Source organism: Garra rufa, chromosome 19 (genome assembly GCF_049309525.1).
Source record: "Garra rufa chromosome 19, GarRuf1.0, whole genome shotgun sequence".
Classification (NCBI taxonomy): domain Eukaryota; kingdom Metazoa; phylum Chordata; class Actinopteri; order Cypriniformes; family Cyprinidae; genus Garra; species Garra rufa.
The window spans coordinates 19,760,792-19,787,429 of record NC_133379.1 but is presented as its reverse complement, the minus strand read 5'-3'; the positions used below and the strand labels follow the sequence as shown (position 1 = coordinate 19,787,429).

Genomic DNA, 26,638 nt, shown 5'->3' with positions numbered 1-26,638 from the left:
ATTTTCAGCATAATTACTTCAGTCAAATGATCCTTCAGAAATCATTCAAATATTCTAATATTATAAATCATTCAGATTTGCTGCTCAAACAATATTTATTATTATTATTATTATTATTATTATTATTATTATTATTATTATGTTAAAAAACAGCTGAGTAGAATTTTTTTCAAGTTTCTTTGATGAATAGAAGAACAGCATTTTCTGAAACAGAATGTCTTTATCATCACATCCTTGCTAAATAAAAGTATTAATTTCTATAATTTCCTTCCCAAAATACTGACGCCAAGCTAAATGCTGATATTTGTTATTTATCAAAGAAACCTGAAATAAAAATGTTACTTAACAGTTTTAAATACTGATACTACTACTAATAAAAATGTTTCTTGAAGAGCAAATCAGAATATTAGAATGATTCCTGATGGATCATATGACTGGAGTGATGATGCTAAAAATGTAGCTTTGATCACATGAATAAATTATATTTTAAAATATATTCGAATAGAAAACAGCCTCATAAAGACTTCTTTAAAAAAACATTAAAAATCTTACTGTTCAAAAACTTTTGACTGGTAGTGTATTTGCAAAACAAACCATTGTGTTCATGATTATTACAACAAATATGATAAAATATAAGCATCAAGCAGAACAACAGACTGTTTTTGTACAGCTAACTGCCACCAGAAGGCTTGCGCATTCAAGGTAAAAATGGCTGCGTCTGCTTTTACATTAAAAATAAGGTGCATATAATGTGCTTTGGGTTTGAAATGCTTACCGTTTGTTTTTTGAGAGGAATAATGTAGAAGTTTGGAATGAGGAGGAATCCTGCAGTCAGAAGAATCTGGGTCAGAGTGCTGGCGACTCTTTCCAACTCTCAGTTCTTGGGAGAAGATTTTGACTCGGCCTCTCTTTTGGCTTCTTTCTTTCCTCATCCTCGATATCTCCTTCACTTGTTCTCTTAAGGTCCCTACTACATCCTTCCATAGAGAATCAATGTGTGATATGTATGTATGTAGGTGGTAAGGGTGCAAAAACCAAGCGCTAAAACTATAGAGTTTCAATTAACACGTTGCTTATTCTGTTAGTCTCTCACATCTGCGCCCTTTTCAACCTTCTTTTTTCATGTCTATGTGAATCGTTATTATCTCACCTTCCATTGGAGTCCAGTATCGACAGTCAGGCTAATGGATTCTGGAACATCTTTCATGTTCAGCCATCGGTTTCAGCTCAGGAACGCATGTAGAAGGCTGTATCAAGAATACAGTACTTGCAATGTATTGCATGTAAGCTGGGTATATTGAGTTGTTTCTTCATGCTGTAACAGTGAGCACAGTTTCCTCAGTGACCGAGCAGGATTTGCACACACTCAGAGGCAGGTTTGATAGTGATGGAAAGGAGTATTGAGTGTTTAGATAATGGTATTGATTTTAGAACTGCCTACCGAATGGCCCCATCTGCCCTTTGTAGGACCATTAGCACCTAAGCTCAGATCGTGTGAGAGCACAGTCTTGGATTGGGCTTCGTCTCTCGAGATGGCCACTCTAGGCTCTCTCCAGCTTTCAGCTAGTTAAAAATGTATTTGTCTGTTCTCTTTTCTCTTCCCAGACAAACATCCCCTTCCTTCAGAACGTGCTGAGTAATAATCAGTTCCTGAATGGGACGGTAGATACTCAGTTCATCGACGAGAATCCAGAACTCTTCAACCTCAAACCAGTGCAGAACCGAGCCCAGAAACTGCTTCACTATCTGGGTAACCCTTCACTGACTCAATGAACAGAATGATTCACATGTGTTTGTCTGAATTTAGGGATAGCTCACCCAAAAAATGAAAATTCTGTCATTAAATACACACCCACACAAATTAAGATGTTTTTGATGAAGGTTGAACGACAGTCACATTGCTGTCAAAAATCTCTCGGATTTCATCAAAAATATTTTAATTTGTGTGGGTGTGTATTTAATGCCAGAATTTTCATTTTTGGGTGAACTGTCCTTTTAAAGGTGCACTTTTGTTTTCTGACGTTTATTACATATTTTATATTTGATAAATTTAATGTGCTGTTAGTTTCTTTTAGTGTCAGAAATGAACTTTTTTAAATTACATTTTATTTGCTCACCTGTCATTGATTATCAGAGGCATTTATACCTTTATGAGGGTATTTATTTCAAACCATAAAACACAACATATTGTCGATTTATGTTAAAAACTCACTTGAGTTTATTTAATTGAACTAAATTCACAATATGACCGGTTATGGCTGCTAAATATAAAATAAAATCTAGTAGCTTTAAATAATGCACAAGATCTTGTGAACAGGGTTCGTACAAAGTTCTTAAAGTACTTTAGTACTTTAGTAATTTGACTTTGAAATAAGTGTTTGATTTTGTCAATAATTTATTTATGTGATAAAAGCTACAGTAGTCAACATTCGAAGTGGATCAAAAAAGTTCCTCAAAAGTTGTCCTAAGATAAGAACAGGTATTCTTTTTGGTTTTAGGACAAATTTGATGAAAGGTTTTGATCCACTTCGAATGTTGACTACTGTAAATTTACAGCATCATTACTGCAGTCACATGATCCGTCAGAAATCATTATAATATTCTGATTTGCTGTTCAAGTAACATTTTTTATTATTAGTAGTATCAATATTTAAAACAGTTGAGTAAACTTTTATTTTCAAGGGTTTTTGATGAGTAGAAAGATCCAAAGATCAGCATTTATCTGAAATAAAAATCTTTTGTAACATTATAAAAAGCTTGGCATCAGTATTTTTATTTTTTAAATTATAGAAATTAATACTTTTATTTAGCAAGGATTTGATGATAAAGACATTCATCAAAGAAACCCTTTATGTATAATAATAATAATAATAATTGTTTTTTTGAGCAGCAGTGATTTCTGAAGGATCGTGTGACTGGAGTAATGATGCTAAAAAATTCAGCTTTGAAATCACAGGAAAAAATAATATTTTAAAACATATTCATATAAAAAAAACATCTATTTAAATAAAAATATTTCTACATTTTACAGTTTTTGCTGTACTTTGGATGCGAAAAGAGGAACAGATGAACCAAATCAATTGAGTCATTTATGCTGAAACCGCTCTGAGTGATTCAGCCTCATGACTTTGATCATTCATTTCAAGCAATTCACTAGCAAAAGCCAGATCTAATTAAAGGAGCCATTTATTTTCAGTTTCAACATCACTCGTAACGACTGTAAAAAGCACATAGTGATGGATGAAACTGAGCTTTTTGAAACTCTGAATCAGTTAAACCATTGCGTTGCAAAATGATTTACCGTTTCGAAGCGCTCCAATAGGATCGCGTATCGCAAATATTTTTTTCAGATCGGGACTTCAAATCACATTATCACAAATCATTTGAACGGGTTCGGGTTTGTATACCATTTCATGAAATGAATGATTCAAATCAAATGATTTGCGATACGCAATTTGAAGTCCTGATCTAAATCAAATCGAATTTGCGATATGCAAAGAAATGATGGTTCGTGAATCATTATTCAGATTGGAACCTTAGAGCGCAGATTGCGAATCATTTGATTTAGGTCAGAACTTCGGAGCAAATCCCTTAAGAAATCTAACCGTGGTCTTACTATACTGTACTGTAATACTTAAGTCGCAATACTTTGCATGTGCTTGACTAAATTTTTGCCATTTTTTATTAATATATTTTTATTTATCCATGTCTCTTTTTTTATTATTTGAAAGAGAAGACATTGTTTGATAAGTGAGATCTCTGATTGAAGAAAAAAGAAAAAAAAAAGTAGTCCTTAAAGTCCTTGAAAGCCCTGAAAATTCATTTTACAGTATCTGTACGAACCCTGCATGAAACAATAACCACTCTTCAGGAGCGTTATTGCATTCATTTCAGCTAAACACATTATTTAATAGGCATCGAATAGAATTTAATAAAAGGTCAAACAGCAGATAAAACCAAAATCCATAGAATTCATAGAACTTTTGGCCTCAAGTCACAATTGTTTTCTTATCTTGATTTCTTTTTTTAATGAGGTACAGTAATTCGACTGAATGCATGTTTTATGCATCAGTGAGCCTATTAAAGATTATAAACAGCTCTGTGTTTCTATTATAAATGTTTAACAGTGCAACTAATACAGTGAGAATTGTGCAGATTTGTACGCTACCATTTAAAAGCTTAGCACAATAAGATTTTATTTAAATTTTGTGTATGTATTACTCAGCCAAGGTGCGTTAAATTGATCTAAAGTGAGAGTAAAGACGTTTAATATTATAAAAGATTTGTATTTGAAATAAATTCTTTTGAAGTTTCTATTCAGCAGAGAATTCTAGGAAAAAAAAGCTCACCAAGACTGCATTTATTTGATCCAAAGTATAGCGAAAACAGTAAAAATTTTGCAATATTTTTATGATGGAAAATAACTTTTTTCTATTTGAATATATTTTAAAATGTAATTATTCCTGTGATCATTACTCCAATCACCTGATCACTCAGAAATCATTTTAATATTGTGATTTGCTTCTCAAAAAACATTTATTATTATTATGTTGAAAACAGCTGAGTAGATTTTTTTTCTGGTTTCTTTGATGAATAGAGAGTTCAGAAGAACAGCATTTATCTGCAATATTTTTTTATAACATTATAAATGTCTTTGTCATCACTTTTGCTGTCTTTTGTCAAAGATTTTCCAAGCTTTTGAATAGTAGAAAATATTTCTTTAAAAAAAAGGCCAAATTTTGAAAGGTATTGTGCATATGAACAAAAATGTGTGCTTTTCACCATCCCTGCTCTTTCTCAGCAGCCCTTAGAAAGTTTCAGTCATGCCAAGAGCCAAAACCTTTTAAGTAACGTGGGCTGTGCAGTCTCCAGTCCACTTGACCCATCCACTCAGTGTATTACACCAGCAGAGGTGGATTTGAAGCAGTTTGGACTATTTGTATGTGATTGCGTTTGCTCGTCATTCAGGGCATGTTATGGTGAACGGCCCGACTACTCCGATACCTGTCAAGGCTAAGCCTTCTCCCATCGATCCGGTCATCCCACCAGTACCCCTCGGTGAGAAACACACACACTTTCCTTATCTTACATTCACACGCTGTCAGTTTCTCACACTACAAACTCAGTATAAGCTGCCTTGCACATGGTTGCTGTGATATTTCATTGATGCACTGCAGAAGGCATGAAGTAGAGTGTGTTTACGTCTTTCAGGAGGTGGTCATAATTCATCCTTCGCGTTTCATGAAGTTCCCAGTGACTCTATTATGGGTCTACATCAGATTGGAACATAATATTAAGACATTTGTTTACAAAAGAGCCCCTCCACCATGTTTTCATTCACTTTTTTACTTCCATCTTATGTGGATTTGTTTGGACGTGTGCCAAGAGCGAAGATCAATTGTTGTGTTCTGGAAAAACCACTTCATTCCTTCTGTGTAACACTGTATGTCTATTAAGATGCATGTTGTTGTGCATTTGTGTCTGTATGTGAATAATAGCACTGATAAAAATGAAATGTAGTCCTTTGTAGACCTACGCAGCGTGGTGTTTGTGATAATGTCTGTATTATTAATTGGCAGTTTGTGTGTTTGCATGCACTCTGCAGGTGAGCCACCAGTGGGCTTCAGGGATGTGTTGCTGCGAGAGGGTCCAGATGGTTTTGCGAAGGCGGTACGTGCCCACCAGGGTCTGCTGCTTATGGACACTACGTTCAGAGACGCCCACCAGTCCCTCCTGGCCACTCGCGTACGCACTCACGACCTCAAACGGATTGCGCCTTTTGTGGCTCACAGCTTCAGCAACCTCTTCAGTGTGGAAAACTGGGGAGGTGTGGTACTAGCTCTGTTGTTTTCTTTCCTTCTCATGCATTCTCTCTGTCTTTCTCCCCTTCCTCCCTCTCTATTTTTTGCCTTACCGCTCTCTTGCATTCTAGGAGCAAACCCAGCCCACTATTCTCCAGCTTGTCTTGCATATTTCCCTCATTCCAGCTGAATAATGAAGCCAGGGTGTGATTTTGATGCCTCTTAATGACTGGATGTTTTAGTACTTTTATTAAAAATAGGAATAAATGTTTGTTAAAAATAAAGGCAATTCTATTGTTAAATGGTTTGATGATTTGACTAATAAGTAAGTTTAAAACTGTTCTTTCAAAAAGTATGTTTGCACAGGCTTTTCCTAGATACAATAATTCAAATAATTGTCATAAGTCAAAATGAATCATGTCAAAAAACAAAGGATATTAAGTAAAGATCGTGTTCCATGAAGATATTTTGTAAATTTTCTACCGTAAATGTATAAAAACGTAATTTTTGATTAGTAATATGCATTGCTAAGAAGTTCATTTGGTCAACTTTAAAGGCGATTTTCTCAATATTTAGATTTTTAAATAGTTGCATCTCAGCCAAATATTGTCCTATCCTAACAGACCATACATCAATGGATAGCTTATTTAGATGATAGATAGCTTTCAGATCATGTACAAACCTCAGTTTCAAAAAATTGACCCTTATGACTGGTTTTGTGGTCCAGGGTCACATTTATAAAACACTATTGTATACAACTACTTCTGGCAAAATCTATTTTTTAGATGCATGTTGTCATATGAATTATGGATAAATTGAACTGTTAAAATCATCAAAATTTGAAAATGTTGGTTTGGCAACTAAAATAAAACTGAAAATAAACTGAACTAAAACTGAAATAAATTAGAGCTGAATAGAAATAAAATAAAATAAAACTTAAATGAAAATATAAAGCTTGTTGTTTAATTATTATTAAATACTATAATAGTATATGGATAATACAAATTTAACACTGCCAGTCAGTAACTACAGTGATGTAAAACTTACATTTAGAGTTGAAAGAACTTTTTTCTCAAAATTGCATGATACAAACTTGTAATTCAGACTTTTTTCTCAAAATTGTTAGATTTACACTCACAATTGTGAATTATAAAGTCAGTATTACGAGATAAAAACTTGCAGTTCTGACCTTTTTTTCAGAATTGCTTGACATAAACTTGCAGCTGCTATAAAAAATCAGTATTGCGAGATAAACTCGCAATTGCAAGAAGAAAAACTCTGAATTTTGAGATAGAAACAAGGAATTCTGAGAAAAAAGTTGCAAATGCGAGATATAAACTCACAATTATGACTTTTTCTCAGAATTGCAAGTTTAATTCTGAATAAAATCAGTTCTGATTTTATAACACACAATTGCAAGTTAAGTCAGAATTGTAAGATATAAACTTGCAGTTCTGAGAATATATCAAGTATTTTTGAACTTCACAACTCGCAATTGCGAGTTTATATCTCAATTCAGATAAAAAGGTCAGAATTGTGAGAAAGTTTATATCTCGCAATTCTGCACTCATTTCTTAGAATTGCCAGTTTATATCATACATTTTTTTTTATTTAGTGGTGGAAACAGACTTCCATATATAAGACTCATTTGGTTCTTGTATTTATTTATTTTTTGATCAAGAAACAGTTCTCGATTCCCAGTCCTAAAAGTAATAGCTTGTAATTTAGCCTTTATAGATACTGAAAGACTGTTGCACACTAGATGTGCATTGAGTGTGGACTTATGATCCCAAAAGGAAAGTGCATTTACATGCTTCTTAGAGTTTCTCACATCTGTTCCACTTATGCTGGATATTCTGATCCTCTTATATGTATTTTTTTGTCCTGTCTCTCTTTCTTCTTCACTAGGCGCTACGTTTGATGTAGCAATGCGTTTCCTATGTGAGTGTCCTTGGAAAAGGCTGCAAGAGTTGAGGGCTCTGATGCCAAATGTGCCTTTTCAGATGCTTCTGAGAGGTGCCAACGCCGTTGGATACACCAACTACCCTGACAATGCAGTCTTCAAGTGAGTCATGTGGTATCGTAAACCACAACCTGCTCACAGTCTGAATGAACTTCTCAAATGTTAATCTTTTTTGCAGACGGGGATCCCAAGGAATTGAATGTTCTGATTCAGATTCCACTTACAGTAATGATTATTTTCGCACCTTTGAGAAAGTGCGTGAGAAATCAAATTCAAAATTGCTCTTTTTCTTGTTTGCCACTATTAAAAAGAACTGGCTCATTAGAGTCAATTATTCATGCTATGACTTTGCAGTGCATTCGATAGTAAATTCTTTTGCCATTACACTAAAGATTTAGAAACATCACAATGCTGCTGCTGTTGAATAGTGACACATGATACACTGACAGAGTATTTTAATATGGTTTTCCACCCACTTCAGCGGAAGAATTAACGAACAACATTGAAAAATCATTCTGTTCCACTATTTGTTAGAAAAACTCTTTGTCTTTACAAGCTTTAGTCTTCTCCATTTGTCTCTTGCTGCTACTGACTCTGGCCCCAAGCACCATTCAGATGGCTTTTAATTCATATTAGAATGTGGATCTGGGGAGCATTTGTGCTCTTTTAATGGCTTTGTTTCAGACCTACCATAAAATGGCTGCTACTAGTTTCCATTCAGCATTTTCAATGGCAAAATAAGCTAATGTAAATCTTATAGATCAAAAATCTCCCTTAAACTGCAGGCAACATAAGCATCTGACATTTTGATGGGCATTTATACTTGTTCACCAAGACAGTTCACCCTAAATGGAAAATTCTGTTAATATTTACTCACCCTTGTGTTGTTCCAAACTCGTAAGATCTTTGATCATCTTAGGAACTCAAACTAAAATATTATTTATGAAATCCGAAAGCTTTCTGACCCTGCGTAGACAGCAACACAACTGACATGTTTAAGGCCCAGAAAGCTTAAGTTAACAATAACAACACAGAAACAGCTCTGTGATATATCGTTACTCATTACATCATTTCCTCTGTTTTTGTTAGGTTCTGTGAGGTGGCCAAAGAAAACGGTATGGACATCTTCCGTGTGTTTGACTCATTGAACTACCTTCCAAACATGATCTTGGGAATGGAGGCAGCAGGTGCAGCAGGAGGAGTGGTGGAGGCGGCCATCTCATACACTGGCGACGTTTCCGACCCCACGAGGCAGAAATATTCTTTAGACTACTATCTCAAACTAGCAGATGAGCTGGTCAAGGCTGGAACGCACATCCTCTGTATCAAGGTGATTGTTTATTTATTTTTGTGTGGTTTTTTTTCTTTTTTGTTTTGTTAACCTCAACTCTTGCTCACTCTTTCATCTTGACTGCTGCTCCCACTCTACCTCCACCCACACATGAAATAGCACTGCATCACTGTCTCTGTTTGTTTCTAATGCACTTCTCTCACTTTCCTTTACTTCTTCCCTCTCTGCAGGACATGGCGGGCCTCCTAAAGCCTGACTCTGGCCGTTTGCTGGTGGGCGCCTTGAGGGACCGTTTCCCAGACGTGCCGATCCATGTGCACACTCACGACACCGCGGGGGCCGGAGTGGCTGCCATGCTAGCGTGTGCAGAGGCTGGAGCAGACATTGTGGATGTGGCGGTTGACTCCATGGCGGGAATGACGTCCCAGCCCAGCATGGGGGCCATTGTGGCATGTGCCAAAGGCACCAAACTCAATACTGGTAAGGGTTATCAAACTGTAAGCTAGTATACACTTTATTTTATTATTGTTATGTATATGTAGTTTTGTTTTGATAAAATTACAGATGGACAGATGGTTTGCTGAATAGGTACTATAGGTAGGTGGATAGATGGATGGACAGACAGGTAGATAGATGAATGTAAGGGTAGACAGACAGACAAATGTATGGATAAGATGTGGTTAGGTTGAGATTAGTCTCAGCCTCAGACGTCACGCCCACGGAACGTTGGCTAAACGTCTGATGCATATGGTACACTTAACTGGAAACACTTCAGGAATGTCGAAGTCGTGATCTGATTAGTTGAATTTGATCGGATTGTCGCGTTTATTTTCGGTCCTCCGGGAAACTAAGCGCAGACTGTTTTACTCTGTGTTTTGCTAAGAGGTGCTTATGCAGACGCCATTGTTGTTATACACTTTTGTAATGTTCACGAACAAATTACTGACTTACTGCTTGTTCTCCCTCTTCTTCTTTAACTTTCAATGCTGGTTATTTCAATGACTTTTTGCACGCCAGTCTGTTGTTGTGGGGACATTTCCACGCCCCGAAACGTGACGTTGAACGAAACGAACTGTGATTGGTTGTTTGACATGTCGGTCAAACGGCCTTATGGGCGGGCCTTGGCCAATGAAAGCTGCCATGAATTCCAGACCTTCAGCCGTCAGTCTGAAGGTCTAGCTACGCGAGACTAGGTTGAGATAGATAGACAGATAGATGGATGGATAAATGGATGGGTGAATAGGTAGATAGATGGATGGACAAACAGACAGACAGGTAGATGAATAGAAGGGTAGATAGGTAGATAGATGAATGTAAGGATGGATGGATGGATAGATCGAAAGATAAATAGAAGGATAGATGGAAACATAGGTAGAAACAGATAGATGGGTAGATGATTAGAAGCGTAAAGGATGGATGGATGGATAGAAGGATAGATAGGTGGACAAACAGATAGGTTTGTAGAATAGAGATGGAAGGGTAGATGGTAGATAGATGGATTTAAGGATAGATACTATGGATGGATGGATGGATAGTTAGATGGATAGATAGATAGATGGATAGATGGATGGATAGAAGGATGGTTAGATGGACAGACAGATGGTAGATGAGTGGAAGGGTAGATGGATGCATTTAAGGATCGATACGATGGATGGATGGATAGATGGACAGACAGATAGATAGATAGATAGATAGATAGATAGATAGATAGATAGATAGATAGATAGATAGATAGATAGATAGATAGATAGATGGATTTAAGGATAGATACTATGGATGGATGGATGGATAGTTAGATGGATAGATAGATAGATGGATGGATAGAAGGATGGTTAGATGGACAGACAGATGGTAGATGAGTGGAAGGGTAGATGGATGGATTTAAGGATCGATACGATAAATGGATTGATAGATGGATAGATGGATAGATAGATAGATAGATAGATAGATAGACAGATAGATAGACAGATAGATAGATAGATAGATAGATAGATAGATAGATAGATAGATAGATAGATAGATAGATAGATAGATAGATAGATAGAAGGGTATATGGGCAAACAAACAGATAGATAGGTAGATAAATAGATGGGTAAATGGTAGATAAATGGATGGATGGATAGTTAGATGGATTAATGGATAGATATATAGATGGATAGATGGGCAGACAAACAGATAGATGGGTAGATGAATAGAAGGGTAAATGGTAGATGGATGGATAAGTGGATTGAAGGATAGATAAGGATAGATGGGCAGACAAACATATGGGTAGATGAATAGAAGGGTAGATGGATTGATTTTAGGATGGATGGATGGATGGATGGATGGACGGTTAGATGATAGAAGGATACAGTAGATGATCAGACAAACAGATAGATGGGTAGATGATTAGAAGCGTAAATTATGGATGGATGGATGGATGGACAAACAGATAGATGGGTAGATGATAGATAGATGGATTTAAGGATAGATGCTATGGATGGGTGGATGGATGTGGTTATGTTTAAAGAGCCAGATAGATGGATGGATGGATGGTAAGTACAGTAGGTGGATGGATGGATGGGTGGATGTTCATGAATGGTAGACAGACAAATAGACAGATGGTTAGGTAGTAAGACAGATGTGTAGATCGATAGATGGATAGAAAAATAGATTGGTGAGATGGAGAGATAGAGGGAGCAAGAGAGAGATAATAGTACCACTGGCTTGCCCCACTATGGAATCTCATTGTTCCAAAATTTCACTCCACAGAATTGTATATTTATATACAATATATATTAAACATTAAATATGTCCTGATGACTGTGATTGATGAGTTACTTAACAGTTTTGCATTAATTGAGGAAAGTAAAATTGTTGGTTTCTGGCAACTTTGTCTCATCCTGGTTAGGACATGGTGTTAGAGTGATTAATTGCTTGTTCTGTTTTCAGTTGTTTTCGGCGCACAAAAAACAAAAGCTAGAGCCCATCATTCATTTTCCAGGTCATATGTTAAAGGGAACATGATGTAAACATTCTTCTTCTATCACAAAAGCTATTTTCATGAACAATTACTGCTCATCCCAGCAGTTGCGAAACTCTTTCTGCAACCCAAAATGCTCTTTGTGGCATTTAATATTCAACACACCTGTTTTACACTATTTTTCAGCTGCTATGCCTCATTTTATGCAAATGCTCCCACACTTTCGTTCACTTAATATTTCTTTCCCCTTTTTCATAATCTGAGGGCGAATGAGGTCATGGGAAGTCAGCTAAAAGTAGAAGAAAAGCAAACAAAGCAGGGCAGGAGTGGTAATGAAAGAAATGGGGGAAAAAGGATAACACAGCATGGCCAGTCAGCTCTGGAAAGGAGAAGAAGAGAAAGAAAATAATGTTGGGAGCGAATGAAAAGAGTAGAGAGAAGGGTCAGAGCGGACAGACATCATTTGGATGTTAGTGGCTGACCCCTTGACCTTTCCTTAATTGTGACATTACTGTGGCTGCTGGTGCTTAACCTTCACTGATGAGTCTCGTGCCCCGTTGGGCCGTCTCGCAGTAGGGTGTGTGTGGCCAGAGACTGTTCAGTACGGACGGTGTGGGAGACCATCTGTCCAACCATGGGTCACTGCGTCACCTGCCGCTGTAGTGACCAATGGCATGAAGATCTACTTCATTAAGGCTGCTTCACACTGCCACAGCAAATGTCAACATTTCTGACATCCTGTTGACTGTATAATAAACACCACTCAAGGAAAAGTGCCGTTGGACTGAATACCAACACGGCTGTGATTCATATGTGGATATTGTTTCTATTCAACTGGGGATTATTACAGTGATATTATTAATCTGGGAGATAGTAAATGATAGTTCTCAAGTAAATGTATCTTAAAGGAATAGTTCGCCCAAAAATGAAAATGACCCTTTGATTTACTCACCCTCAAGCCATCCTAGGTGTATAAAGGGTTCGTACAAGCTGCTTAAAGTGCACTTTTTGAAATTTAAGGCCTGGAAAACTCTTGAAAATATCAATATTTCTGAAGAAATACTTGAAAAGTTGAATTACTTAAAGACAATGTATCCATCTATAAATAAGTATAATTTCAAAAACATAATACCTTTCGGTTAAACTATGGTTAGTGTAGCAAAACTATGGCTAATTTGTAGTTACTATGGTTTTACTATAGTAACTGTGTTTTTTTTAGTTATTTTGTAGTAAAACCATGGTTAATTTTCAAAGGGATTGCATCGTAAAATGATTCACTGTTTCAAAGTGCTTCAACTAGATTGTGCATCTCGAATCATGTGGTTTAGATTGGGACTTCAAAACGTATATATACAGTACGTATTTCGCGTATTGCGAAATCTTTTGAGTTAGATCGGGACTTTGGAGTGGGTTGGTGAATCATTTCACTTAGATCAGAACTTAGCGTATCACAAGTCATTTGATTTAGATTGGAACCCAGAGCAGAGTTGTGAATCATTTGATTTAGATCGGGACTTCTGTGCAGGTTAGAGAATCATTTAATTCAGATCGTGACTTCTGTGCAGGTTTGTGAATCATTTGATTCAAATCAGGACTTCTGTGTGGGTTTACAAATCTTTTAATTCAGATTGGAACTTCGGAGCGTGGATCATAGATCATTTGATTCAGATCGTGACTTCTGTGCAGGTTTGTGAATCATTTTATTGAAATTAGGACTTCTGTCCGGGTTCGCGAATCTTTTAATTCAGGTCGGAACTTCGGAGCGTGAATCATAGATTATTTGATTCAGATTGTGACTTCTGTGCAGGTTTGTGAATCATTTGATTCAAATCAGGATTTCTGTGTGGGTTTGCAAATCTTTTAATTCAGATCGTAACTTCGGAGCGTGAATCATAGATCATTTGATTCAGATTGACTTATGTGCAGGTCTGTGAATCATTTGATTCAAATCAGGACTTCCGTGTTTGGGTTTGCGAATCTTTTAATTCAGATCAGAACTTCGGAGTGCAGATCATAGATCATTTGATTCAGATTGTAACTTCTGTGCAGGTTTGTGAATCATTTGATTCAAATCAGGACTTCTGTGTTGGTTTGCAAATCTTTTAATTCAGATCGGAACTTTGGAGCGTGAATCATAGATCATTTGATTTAGATTGTGACTTCTGTGCAGGTTTGTGAATCATTTGATTCAAATCAGGACTTCTGTGTGGAAATCTTTTCTTTTTTTTATTAAACAATAGAATACTCATTAAGGCTCATGTTTTTTTTATAACCACCGTTTTACTGCAAATACCATGGTTAAACTGTGGTTAGTGAAGGAAAACCATAGTTAATTTGTGGTTAACCTGGTTTAACAAAAGTATTTTTTTTTGTATAAGGGATGTTGACGTCATTGCATATTGTATATTATTTATTTATTTATTTATTTATTTATCTTTTTAGCATTTAAAATACATTGTTTTTATAAGTGAGATCTCTGTTTGAAGTACTTGATAATCAAAAAATTAGGTCTTGAAAAGTCCTTGAAAGTCCTGAAATTTCATTTTACAGTATCTACTGTAAAGTAGATAGTACAGTATCTAATCCTGCATGTTCAACTTTCTTCTTTCAGATGAATACAAATATATTAAAGTTATATTACAAATGTCCTTGCTCTTTCAAGCATTATAATGGCAGTGAATGGGTGTTGAGATTTTGAAGTCCAGTAAAGTGCATCCAAAGTTCTCCACATGACTCTGGGTTGATAAAAAAGGCCTTCTGAAGTGAATCAATGCAATTTTGTAAGAAAAATACCCATATTTAAAACTTATTATAAACCGTAATCTCTAAGTTTCCACTAACTGTTATACACATATTCACGAAAGAGTGGCATTCCAGCGGATGACGTAGGAACGGTACTAACTGTTGTATAAACACACATTTTGTTTGCTTGGGCAATGTAATCTAGCCTTTACAGTAACTCTCTGATACAGTTATTAATATACTGTCTGTCTAAGCTAATATAATTAACATCCTAGGCTTTCTAATTAAGCCATCAAACATCACGTTAATGAAGCGCAGAGACGTGAGCTGTGGCCCTTGCATACCTGAAAGCCCTGGTTGTTGTTTCTATGAAAGTCCATCCTTTATGTATAGATACAACCCCCTTCTCTAGAGCTCCACACGTGGGTGTGTGACTTTGGCAGTCAGAGACGCATCGGAGAGCTCACATGATGAGGAGGTGTTCGCGCTTTTGTTGATTCAGTTTGTTTTATTCCCACAAGATTCAGCCGCACCCCCCTCATTCTCACTGCCCCGCGATTCTATGGTTTTCGCTCCTGGAGGTGTTGCCTAGGTAATTGAATTGTTTGGAGTCTGTCAGGATTCCTGTGGCAGTGTTATTGCAGTCTCTGTCTCTCTGTGCACTGTTTTGTTGCCATATGCAACATCCAGTATTAATCACCTGTTTACAGCTTTTTTAAACAAGCTACCGTATGTGTTGATGTGAAGAGAAAGAGACAGCGCTGACAAACGCTCGATACTTATTACAGAACTCGCAAGGCAGACGCTGTATTGATATTCCCCAAACGTTCCATTTGTTCTCTCCTCCTCTTGAACCTCTGCCTGAACCTCTCAAAATACAGACCAGAAACCAACTGAATTTTAAGATTAAAATGTGAAAATCTGCCAATGACTTACATTTAAAGAATGTTCACCATTTAAAGGTGATGTCGTTATCATTTGCATACTGAGTTCTGATTGGTCTTGTTTCTTGCATCTGTTTGCGTGCTGTATTGTGATTGGTGTTTTCTGTCGTGCCTCTATTTAACTAAATAGCCACCTTTTACACAGCAAGAAGTATCACGTTGTGTGTTGATTCACATGCACAGATAACAAAAAACAAGACCTGCTGAGTGTTATGACAACCTGCAAAGTGACTCTAATGTGTGGCACTTATGTAAAAATCTGTTCAAAATCCAACACAGACATACCCTGGAAATCCAGAGGTCTCGTGAGAGCACAATTTGAATTGTTTCTGCAAGACACTCTGGCATCGAGCAATGATGCATGTTACTGCAATACGTAAGCAATTCTGGGAACCAATCAAATCGGTGTATCTGATGTAGGCGTGCCAGAGGCAAGCTAAGCTGATGACGACAGTGCTGCGACGTACGGAATCATTTAGTAAACATTGAAAGAGATCTATTCTACAGATGAAATCAGTTGTTTGAAACGGCTTTGGCCGATACAAAAGAGGAACAGAAAGCCGCGCTCGAATCGTTCCTTTACAAGAAGGACGTTTTTGCTGTTTTGCCGACTGGATACGGCAAGAGTTTAATCTATCAGTTAGCTCCGCTGGTAGTTAAGCGTATGGGGCGACCATCAAGGGGAACAGATCCGAAGCGGGCAATGCCAGATAGCATTCGGCAGTCTCGAGTCCTGGCTGTTAAAAAAGAAGTGGTGATAAATGTTATCGAACAAGGTCTACCGGGACAACCTGATCGGGATTGTGGTGGATGAAGTCCATCTCATTTACAAATGGTAAGAGTCACTTGGTAAACTTACTGTAACGAAAAACGGAACTATTCAATAGTAATACAGTAGCCTAACTTGAACAGGACGATATGTCTCGCTGCTGAATGAAACGCTAGCGTCTATCTACATATTAGTTGATGGTTAATGAATAGTTTGATCGGACCTAATTGTTTTAATGAGGTTGATTCGGCTGTCGTAATTAATAGTTATTAATCTTGTCACATTGTTTATGTTATAACATTGAAATCCACTCTTATATGTTCACCGTCGCTCTGGATACGTCACACCATGTATTGTTGTGATTGGTCTGGAGTTATCCAATTGCGTGCAGTGAGAATTTCAAATGCATGCTTGGTGCCGCCCCTCGAGTTAGGTCCTTTTCATTGCTCAATGCCAGACCCATAATCTTAATAGATTAGGGTCTGGATTTTTCCAGGCTAACACAGACAGCTATTTTGTTGCAAATCTATTTCGTCGTAAACCACAGGTGTCAAATTCCGTTTCTGTAGGTAACTTAGTTCCAACCCTGCTCCAACACACCTACCATTTCGTTTTCAAATAAGCCTGAAGGACCTGATTAGCTAGATCAGGTGTGTTTAATTGACCCTTCGCAAAAACCCGGCCTCCTTAGTTACTGTTGCTATGTCCGACAAAAAATGTCGCTCTCACACTAAACATCGTGTTCTTCCGCAGTGAAAAATACATTGTGGAGCAAAGAGGAAACTGACAACACGTTGACAAAGACAGAGCAGGTTACTTCTGGTATAAAACAAGGTCTCAGCTTTAAATTGTTGTCATTTTTCAAAAAAATTCAAACAATAAATACAGTTTTGTGGCTCTTTAATGTATCATGTCTGTCCAAGAATTTTCTGTTCCATCCATTTATTAATTTTTCTTTCCATCCATCCCTGAATTTTTCATTTTATCCATCCATTAATTTTTTATTCTGTCCATTTATCCATCTATTATTTTTTCATTCTATCAATCAATAATTTTTTTCTTTTCATTCATCAGTTAATTTTTCATTCCATCCATCTATCCATTATTTTTTTTGTTTCATCCATCTATAAATGTTTCTTTGCATGCATCCATGAATTTTTCCTTTCATCCATGACTTTTTTCTTCCCATCTATCCATCCATTCATCCATACATTTCTTTTCTATCAATCTATTTATACATTTCTTTCCATCCATCCATGAACTTTTCCATCTATTAATTTTTCATTGCATTCATCTATGAATTTTTCATTTCATCCATCCATTCATAAATTTCTCTTTCTATCCGTGCATGATTTTTTCCATCCATCCATCCATGATTTTTTTCCATCTATCCATGAACTTTTCCATGATCATTCCATCCATGAATTTTTCATTCCATCATCTATCATCTATTAAGAATTTCACTTTCCATGCATCTATGATTTTTTTTTCCAGCCATCCATGAATTTTTTATTCCATCCATCCATTCAACTGTGAATTTTTCATTTCATCCATGAATTTTTCTGTCCATTTATCTATCTATTAATTTTTTGTTTCATTCATCCACAAATTTGAAATTTTCTATAAACTTACCCACCCATCCACTCTTCCAGAAATTTCTATTTAATCACCATTTATGAATGTTTTTTTTCCATCTATCCATTTTTCATTTCATCCATAAATTTTTAATTCCATCCATTCATCCATCCATATTTTTTTTCATCCATCCTTCAAATTATCCTTCCATCTATTCAGTTTTATTTCCATGTATCCATACATCTATAAACTTATTCATCCATCCATCCATAAATTTCTATTTCATAAGTCCATTCGTGAATTTCTTTTTCCATTTATCCAGGATTTTTTATATCCATCCATCCATCCATACATGAATTTTGAATCCCGTCCATTCGTCTATACATTAATTTTTTGTTTCATCCATCCATGAATTTTGTTTCATTCATCCATGAATTTTTCCATCCATCCATAATTTTTTTTTATCCATCCATGAATTTTTCATTTCATCCATGAATTTTCTATTCCATCCATCCATTCATGAATTTCTCTTACCATCCCTCTATCCATGCATGATTTGTTTCCATGCATCCATGAATTTTTTATTCCATCATCTATCCAAGAATTTCACTTTCCATGCATCTATGATTTTTTTTCCAGCCATCCATGAATTTTTCATTCCATCCATCCATTCAACTGTGAATTTTTCATTTCATCCATGAATTTTGTTTCATTCATCCACAAATTTTTCTTTCCATCTATCCATCCATGCAATTTTCTATAAACTTACCCACCCATCCATTCTTCCAGAAATTTCTATTTCATCACCATTCATGAATCCATCCATCCATATTTTTTTTTCCATCCATACATTCATCGGTGAATTTTTCATTTCATCCATAAATTTTTTATTCCATCCATTCATCATCCATGAATTTTTCCTTCCATCCATCCATAATTTTTTTTTCACCCATCCTTCAAATTTTCCATTCATAGTTTTATTTCCATCTACCCATCCATCTATAAACTTATCTATTCATCCATAAATTTCTATTTCATCAGTGGTTTGTGGAATTTCTTTTTCCATTCATTCAAGATTTTTTACATCCATCCATCCATCCATTCATTTTTCATTCCATCCATGAATTTTCTATTCCATCCATCCATTCATTTCTCTTTCCATCCTTCTATCCATGCATGATTTGTTTCGATGCAACCATGAATTTTTTATTCCACTCATGAATTTCTCTTTCCATCCATCCATGCATAATTCTTTCCATGCATCCATGAATTTTTCATTTCATCCATCCATGATTTTTCTTAGCATCCATACATCCATCTGTGAACTTTTCTGTCATTTAAAGAATTTGTAAAACACAAGATAAAATATGTGACCCTGGACCACAAAACCAGTCTTAAGTCGCTGGGGTATATTTGTAGTAATAGCCAAAAATACATTGTATGGGTCAAAATTATTGATTTTTCTTTTATGCCAAAAATCATTAGGAAATTAAGTAAAGATCATGTTTCATGAAGATTTTTTGTAAAATTCCTATCAGTTTTGTCTCAGTTTTGTCAAATTTAACCTTATGACTGGTTTTGTGGTCCAGGGTCACATATAATCTATTGTTTACTTATTTTAGATGCATTTCCACAATAAAGAATAATGCAGAATTAAAGTTAAGAAAATGGGAGAAAAAAGGTTAAAACTGCCCCTACAAAAACATTCCAAGATGTGCGTGAAGATTTGTTGTGAAACGAGAGATTCCACATCTGTCTGTCTGTCAGTCTACTTATCAGTCCATCTAGATGGATGGCTAGACAGATGGATAGATATAACATCCTGTCATCTTCCAGATTCTCCTTCAACTTTCTCTCTCACCTTGTCATTTTTTAATCTGCCTTTCTCACCCACTCTATCAATCTCTCGTTGTCCTGCTCAGGTCCCGCTGCCTCCCAAAGTATCTCTCTTTCTCTCTTCTTCTTCTCTTCAAACCAGTTCATCACGATAAAGGCCGTGTGGCCAGAGATCAATGCCTGGACTGACTGACGTGTGCTGATAGATTGGTCTGCATGGAGCGAGCTGGACACACCGCTTTTACACCGTAACATCAATAGCGCCTAATAGCATGTAGTCAGGGTGGCAGCGAGTAGGAAAAGAAAAATGCATGCAAGCTAGTTTTATGAAAGCGTTATTGTGATTTCCACAGTCATTTTACAGAATAATGGGTTTGTGCGCACACATGTTAGAACGTATTTGTGCGGGTGTTATCTTTTGCACAGGAAAACTATTGTGATCACAGCGATGGGCAATTAGTGAGGATGAGGGAGCCAAATGAGCATGTAAACTCTGTTGCAAGTGGCGCGCCTCATTGATTGATTAATTGACTGACTGCTGCTGGTAAATGATGAAGCCGTGAGTGGCAGGAAGCAATCTATGCTCCGCCACCAATTCCCTGCTCCTACCACATACAGGCCCCTGTGTGCTGAGCTTTCGATGACTGATTAAAAGCTTTGGAAGAATGCCTGATTAGCTGGTGCAGTCTGTTAAAGAGGCGAGGGCTTTCATTATTTTTTATTAAATATTAATGTCAGATAGTCATTTGTTGTGCTACTTGTTCTCAGATTGCTTATTCCTCTTGGTAGTCTAATGATCCTTCCTCCTGTCTTTCTTTTCTCTGCCGTTTTTTTTTTTTTATTCACTTCACCCACATCTCTTTCTCAGGCATCTCTCTCGAGAAGGTCTTTGACTACAGTGAGTATTGGGAGGTGACCCGAGGCCTTTATGCTCCGTTTGACTGCACTGCCACCATGAAGTCTGGGAATGCTGATGTCTATGAGAACGAGATCCCAGGTGGCCAGTACACCAATCTCCACTTTCAAGCACACAGTATGGGGCTGGGGAACAAGTTTAAGGAGGTGAAGAAAGCCTACGCAGAAGCCAACAAGCTGCTCGGTGACCTCATCAAAGTAAGCAATTACCCCTGTGTTTTGGGAGATCGCATTTTCTTTATTTACATATTCTAACCTATTTTTAGTTATTTGTGATGAAATGTGTTGACTCAAGCTCTGTTTTATAGGAATTCACTCAAAATCCAACAGTCAAGTTGTCCCATTTCTGACACCCATTAACCTAAATTATAAAAACGTATTTGATCCCCTGCTGATTTTGTGTTTTTGCCCACTGACAAAGAAATTATCAGTGTATAATTTTAATGGTAGGTTTATTTGAACAGTGAGAGATAGAATAACAACAAAAAAATCCAGAAAAACGCATTTCAAAAAAGTTCTAAATTGCATTTTAATGAGTGAAATAAGTATTTGACCCCCTCGCAAAACATGAATTAGTACTTGGTGGCAAAACCTTTGTTGGCAATCACAGAGGTCAGATGTTTCTTGTAGTTGGCCACCAGGTTTGCAGGAGGAATTTTGTCCCACTCCTCTTTGCAGATCCTCTCCAAGTCATTAAGGTTTTGAGGCTGATGTTTGGCACCTTGAACCTTCAGCTCCCTCCACAGATTTTCTATGGGAGTAAGGTCTGGAGACTGGCTAGGCCACTCCAGGACCTTGATGTGCTTCTTCTTGAGCCGTGTGTTTTGGGTCATTGTCATGCTGGAATACTAATCCACAACCCATTTTCAATGACTTGGCTGAGGGAAGGAGGTTCTCACCCAGGATTTGGCCTCGTCCATCGTCTCTTTGATGTGGTGCAGTTGTCCTGTTCCATTAGCAGAAAAACACCTCCAAGGCATGTTTCCACCTCCATGTTTGACGGTGGGGATGTTGTTCTTGGGGTCATAGACAGCGTTCCTCCTCTTCCAAACATGTCGAGTTGAGTTGATGCCAAAGAGCTTGATTTTGTTCTCATTTGACCACAACACTTTCACCCAGTTCTCCTCTGAATCATTCAGATGTTCACAGGCAAACTTCAGACGGGTCTGTACATATGCTTTCTTGAGCAGGGGGACCTTGAGGGCACTGCAGGATTTTATTCCTTCACGGCGTAGTGTGTTACCAATTGTTTTCTTGGTGACTATGGTCCCAACTGCCTTGAGACGATTGACAAGATCCTCCTGTGTAGTTCTGGGCTGATTCCTCACTGTTCTCATGATCATTGAAACTCCACAAGGTGAGATCTTGCATGGAGCCCCAGACCGAGGGAGATACTGACAGTTTCTTTTATTTGCGAATAATCGCACCAACTGTTGTCACCTTCTCACCAAGCTGCTTGCCGATGGCCTTGTAACCCATTATAGCCTTGTGTAGGTCTACAATCTTGTCCCTGACATCCTTGGACAGCTCTTTGGTCTTGGCCATGGTGGGAAGTTTGGAATCTGATTGATTGATTCCTTCTGTGGACAGGTGTCTTTTATACAGGTAACAAACCGAGATTAGGAGCCCTCCCTTTTAAGAGAGTGCTCCTAATCTCAGGTTGTTACCTATATAAAAGACAACTGGGCGCCAGAAATCTTTTGATAGGAGATTGATAGGAGATCAAATACTTATTTCACTCATTAAAATGCTAATAAATTTTTTTATTTTGTTGAAGTGCGTTTTTATTCTGTCTGTCACTGTTGAAAATAAACCTACCATTAAAATTATAGACTGATAATTTCTTTGTCAGTGGGCAAACGTACAAAATCAGCATATACTTTTTCCCTCACTGTAAGAGACAGAAAATTAAAGCAAAAAAGTGGCAAAGACTGACTCCCATGAAGCATTGTGAATATATTTGTTTATATCATCTGCCTTACACTTAAAATACATTGTATTTTATAATTAAAAACTTTTGTCCTTTTTTTACTCAAAATGTTAAATGTTTTAAGCCTTCTCTGAGCCCAGTGTAATTGGTTTTGCATAGAATTCTTTAATAATAATCCTTTTGTAGAAAATTAATGGAAAAAATGCTTTCAGAACCAAGGATACTGAAAAGTATGGCGTCACTTTTACATTATTCACTGATTGTCAGACGAGAAATCAGGTCAGCTTAATTCTTATGAAATGTCATAATACTAGGGTTTTAGACGTGATGACTCAAATCACGTCTAAAATAAAATAAATAAAATATTAATGTAGTAGTACACAGTGCGTTAATGTGCTAAGTGTTATGATAAACTCCTGTAACCCTTCATGTCTGCAAATGCTTCTATTAATCTAGATCTTCAGTCTCTCTGAAATCACAGACATTCACATTTCTCTAGTCTTTATATGGAACCAAAGACATCACACCTTTTACCTAATTAGGTCAACGTCTTTTCCTCAGATGTTATGTTTCACACTCTCGTCGTGATGTTGTCAAATGCTCACGTTTTCTGAGTCATTCCCTTTATTGTCACACGTGTCCATTTCCGGGCTTGCTTCTTAGAAAGTATTTTTTTTTTTTATCATTTGAGTTATTTTGGTCAGTGTGCACACATGTACATCATACAAAATATTCAGTTCTAACTAGACCTGTGCTTGTTATGTCTGGTTCACATAATTTATTCAAAGGGTTTGTTGGACAGTTTGGTTTTTAAAAACACCCTCCTACCACATTGAAGACGCATAAAAGATAGATGTTTGTGCCAGAGGATTTTGCAGTTGCTTTCCTCTAATTTTGCACTGGAATAGATTCTTAATTTTCTTTTCCTTTTTTTTTTTTTCTGTGGAAACTAGTTCATTTGAAACGTCGGGTCCTGGCACGTAATCGCTTCAAAACACTCTAGCTCTTCAAAAAATAAAAGCCATCTCTGAAGAGACAGCTTTATAGCTTTTAAAAAATTGTCAGTCATCTGAGAAATCTATCCTAAGATATAATTATCAGCATAAAATCCACTCAAGCCTTTAGTATCTTGGAAACTAAAGATAAATATAACATTTAAGATATATTTCTGGGAGGGAGTTAAAAAGATTGACGTGTCCATGAATAAAATATATTTTATATGCAATATATATTTTTTAGATTTCACAATTTTTCTTCAGTCTGTCCCCCTTTTAAATAATTTTTCCTTTACTGGGTCATTTTAAATATTCTTTTGGTGTAACAAATGAACATTTTAATGATGATATTCATAATAGATCATTTTTTTTATTTTTATAGCTCCCTTTTAACACTCAACGTCACTTTTACACTTATTAGAAATATATTATTTTTATACTAATGAATATTGTATAACTATTAAAGTAAACATATTTTGTGTATCCCGGACGAGCCCCCATTTGTTATGCCCTGTGGCTCTTTTCTTCAGTCTGTCCCCCTTTTTAATTCTTTTTCCTTTACTAGGCCATTTTAAATGTTCCTTTGGTGTGACAAATGAACATTTTAATGATGATATTCATAATAGATAATTTTTTATTCTTACAGCACCTTTTAAAACACTCAACATCACTTTTAGACTTATTAGAAATATGTTATTTTTATACTAATGAATATTGTATAACTATTATAGTAAAAATATTTAGTGTATCCCAGACGAGCCCCCATTTGTTATGCCCTGTGGCTCTTTTTTTCAGTCTGTCCCCCTTTTTGATTCTTTTTTCTTTTACTATGTCATTATTAATGTTGCTTTGGTGTGACAAATAAAAATTTTAATTATGATATTCATAATAGATAATTGAGTTATTAATATAGCACCTTTATAACACTCAACATCACTTTTAGACTTATTAGAAATATATTTTGTTTTATACTAATGAATATTGTTTATGTATTATAGTAAAAATATTTTGTGTATCCCGGACGAGCCCCCATTTCTTACGCCCCATGGTTTTTTTCTTCAGTCTGTCCCCCTTTTGAATTCGTTTTCCTTAACTGGGTCATTTTCATGTTCCTTAGGTGTGACAAATGAAAGTTAATTATTATATTCATAATAGGTATTAATGTATTATTTATATAGCACTTAACGTCACTTTTAGACTTATTAGAAATATATTTTGTTTTATACTCCATGAATTTTATATTGAAAGTAGTGAAGTATTATAGCAAAAATATTTTGTGTATCCCGGACGAGCCCCCATTTGTTATGCCCCGTGGCTCAAAAGGGATGCAACAAAAGCAGGGAGACATGAGTAAGCCAGAAGTAGAATAAAAAATGTATTAACAAAATCAAACTATAACAAAAAAGAACAATGTAGAACGTAACAGGTTACAGGTAGTGTAGCTCTGCCATGGCCATTCTTGCTTTTTTTAAAAGGCCCAAAATTAAGTAAACAACAGGTTTCTCCAGTTAAACTACCAGAAAACAATCACTTGGGAGGGCAAAGCTAATTATCCAACACGGCCAGAGGAGAACGTAAGACATAGATCATCACACTAATATGAGCTCAGAAAAGCTTCTTGTATAATTATAAAAGAATTCTGCTTTTGGTTTTAAACTGTTGCCAATTTATTGTCACGTCACACCACGTCAACCACATTTCATGTGAACTCTAATTTGATAAAAGATGCTATTTATAAAGGTTCAGGTATTTAAATCTAGTTCTGTTCATAAAATGTCAACATTTTAGAAATAACTATATTTAGAATATTAACTTTGGAATATGTTTTGATCAAAAATATGATGATTCAGCTAGATAGTAGAAATAAGTGGTTATCCAGTATTCAGTCGTGCTCTGTTGACTTAAAATCCAATTTCATATTCTTTACTTTCTGTATAATGTGATATCCATTTCATTTTTAAGATTCCCAGTCCATAATCAGTCCTTTCAACGTTTTAAATCAGATTTCAGCCCTTCATTGCATTCAAAGTTGGAAGCCAATCATTTGAGATTAGCAAATATGCGTTATGCTTTAGATTCATGCAGAAGTGCTGTTTTTTTTTTTCCCATCAATGACTGGAACATTTAAGATTGTTCATACGCCGTAATAGCATCACGTGACCACCACGAACGCCGCAGTTTAAATCGCTCATATGCAACATTCTCCCCGGTTAAATAGGGCTTAATTATCACCCCCTGCGCTCAGAAGGGTCTCACCCTCACTCTTGAAATCCGCTCACGCTCACAAGATCATGAGCACCGCGGACCCGAGAGCTCCTCTCTGAATCGCAGATTTAATTGCCTGCTCTCCTCTCTCTCTCTTCTCCTTCCACCTCCTCATCCCTCTTATTCCGTTGCAACCATCTCAATCTCCAGATGAAATTGAATAAAAATAACTTGGAAAAAAAGAGGGGCAGAAAGAAGGAGCGAATAAATAATCCTGTCCCTGTCTCCTATGGCCCAGAGACAGATCAACTGGGAAGAGCTTTAAGCAAAGCTTATCTGTTGTGTTTCAGAGAGGCTCTGACTGATCTCCTCCAATCAAAGGCGTCTGTGAGCATTTGGTCTCGCCTTGCTGCTTTTCATTTCCCTGGGCTTAATTAAATGATCGAAGATAGTCGGCTTTCTGTTCTCGGAGTCCCCTCGCTGTTAATATTATCAATATCTGAGGCCGAGCGGCGCGCTGCTTAACATACAGCGCGTTAGCGCTGGGTTTCATTAGCGACTCTTTCTCCCATTCTTTTTCCCTATTGTCCTTACGACGAATCTTATCTGCTCTGTAAGCCGTGTTTCTGTTTGCCACTGCACTCTGTCTCTTCTCTTATTCCTAGTTCAGATTGACCGGACGGCCTGAGGGCGGATAAGCCTGGCGGAGG

At 36.6% G+C, this 26,638-nt stretch overlaps 1 protein-coding gene across 1 annotated transcript in view; it reads left to right on the top strand.

Moving 5' to 3' along the window:
- Positions 1–26,638, top strand: part of LOC141291990 (pyruvate carboxylase, mitochondrial-like) — a 92,991-nt gene that overhangs the window by 54,574 nt on the left and 11,779 nt on the right. The window contains exons 5-11 of the mRNA XM_073823973.1: positions 1,606–1,750; positions 4,969–5,058; positions 5,606–5,827; positions 7,710–7,866; positions 8,854–9,094; positions 9,286–9,535; positions 20,752–20,996. Of these exons, the coding sequence (XP_073680074.1) occupies positions 1,606–1,750; positions 4,969–5,058; positions 5,606–5,827; positions 7,710–7,866; positions 8,854–9,094; positions 9,286–9,535; positions 20,752–20,996 (1,350 nt within the window). The remainder of the gene's footprint in view (positions 1–1,605; positions 1,751–4,968; positions 5,059–5,605; positions 5,828–7,709; positions 7,867–8,853; positions 9,095–9,285; positions 9,536–20,751; positions 20,997–26,638) is intronic.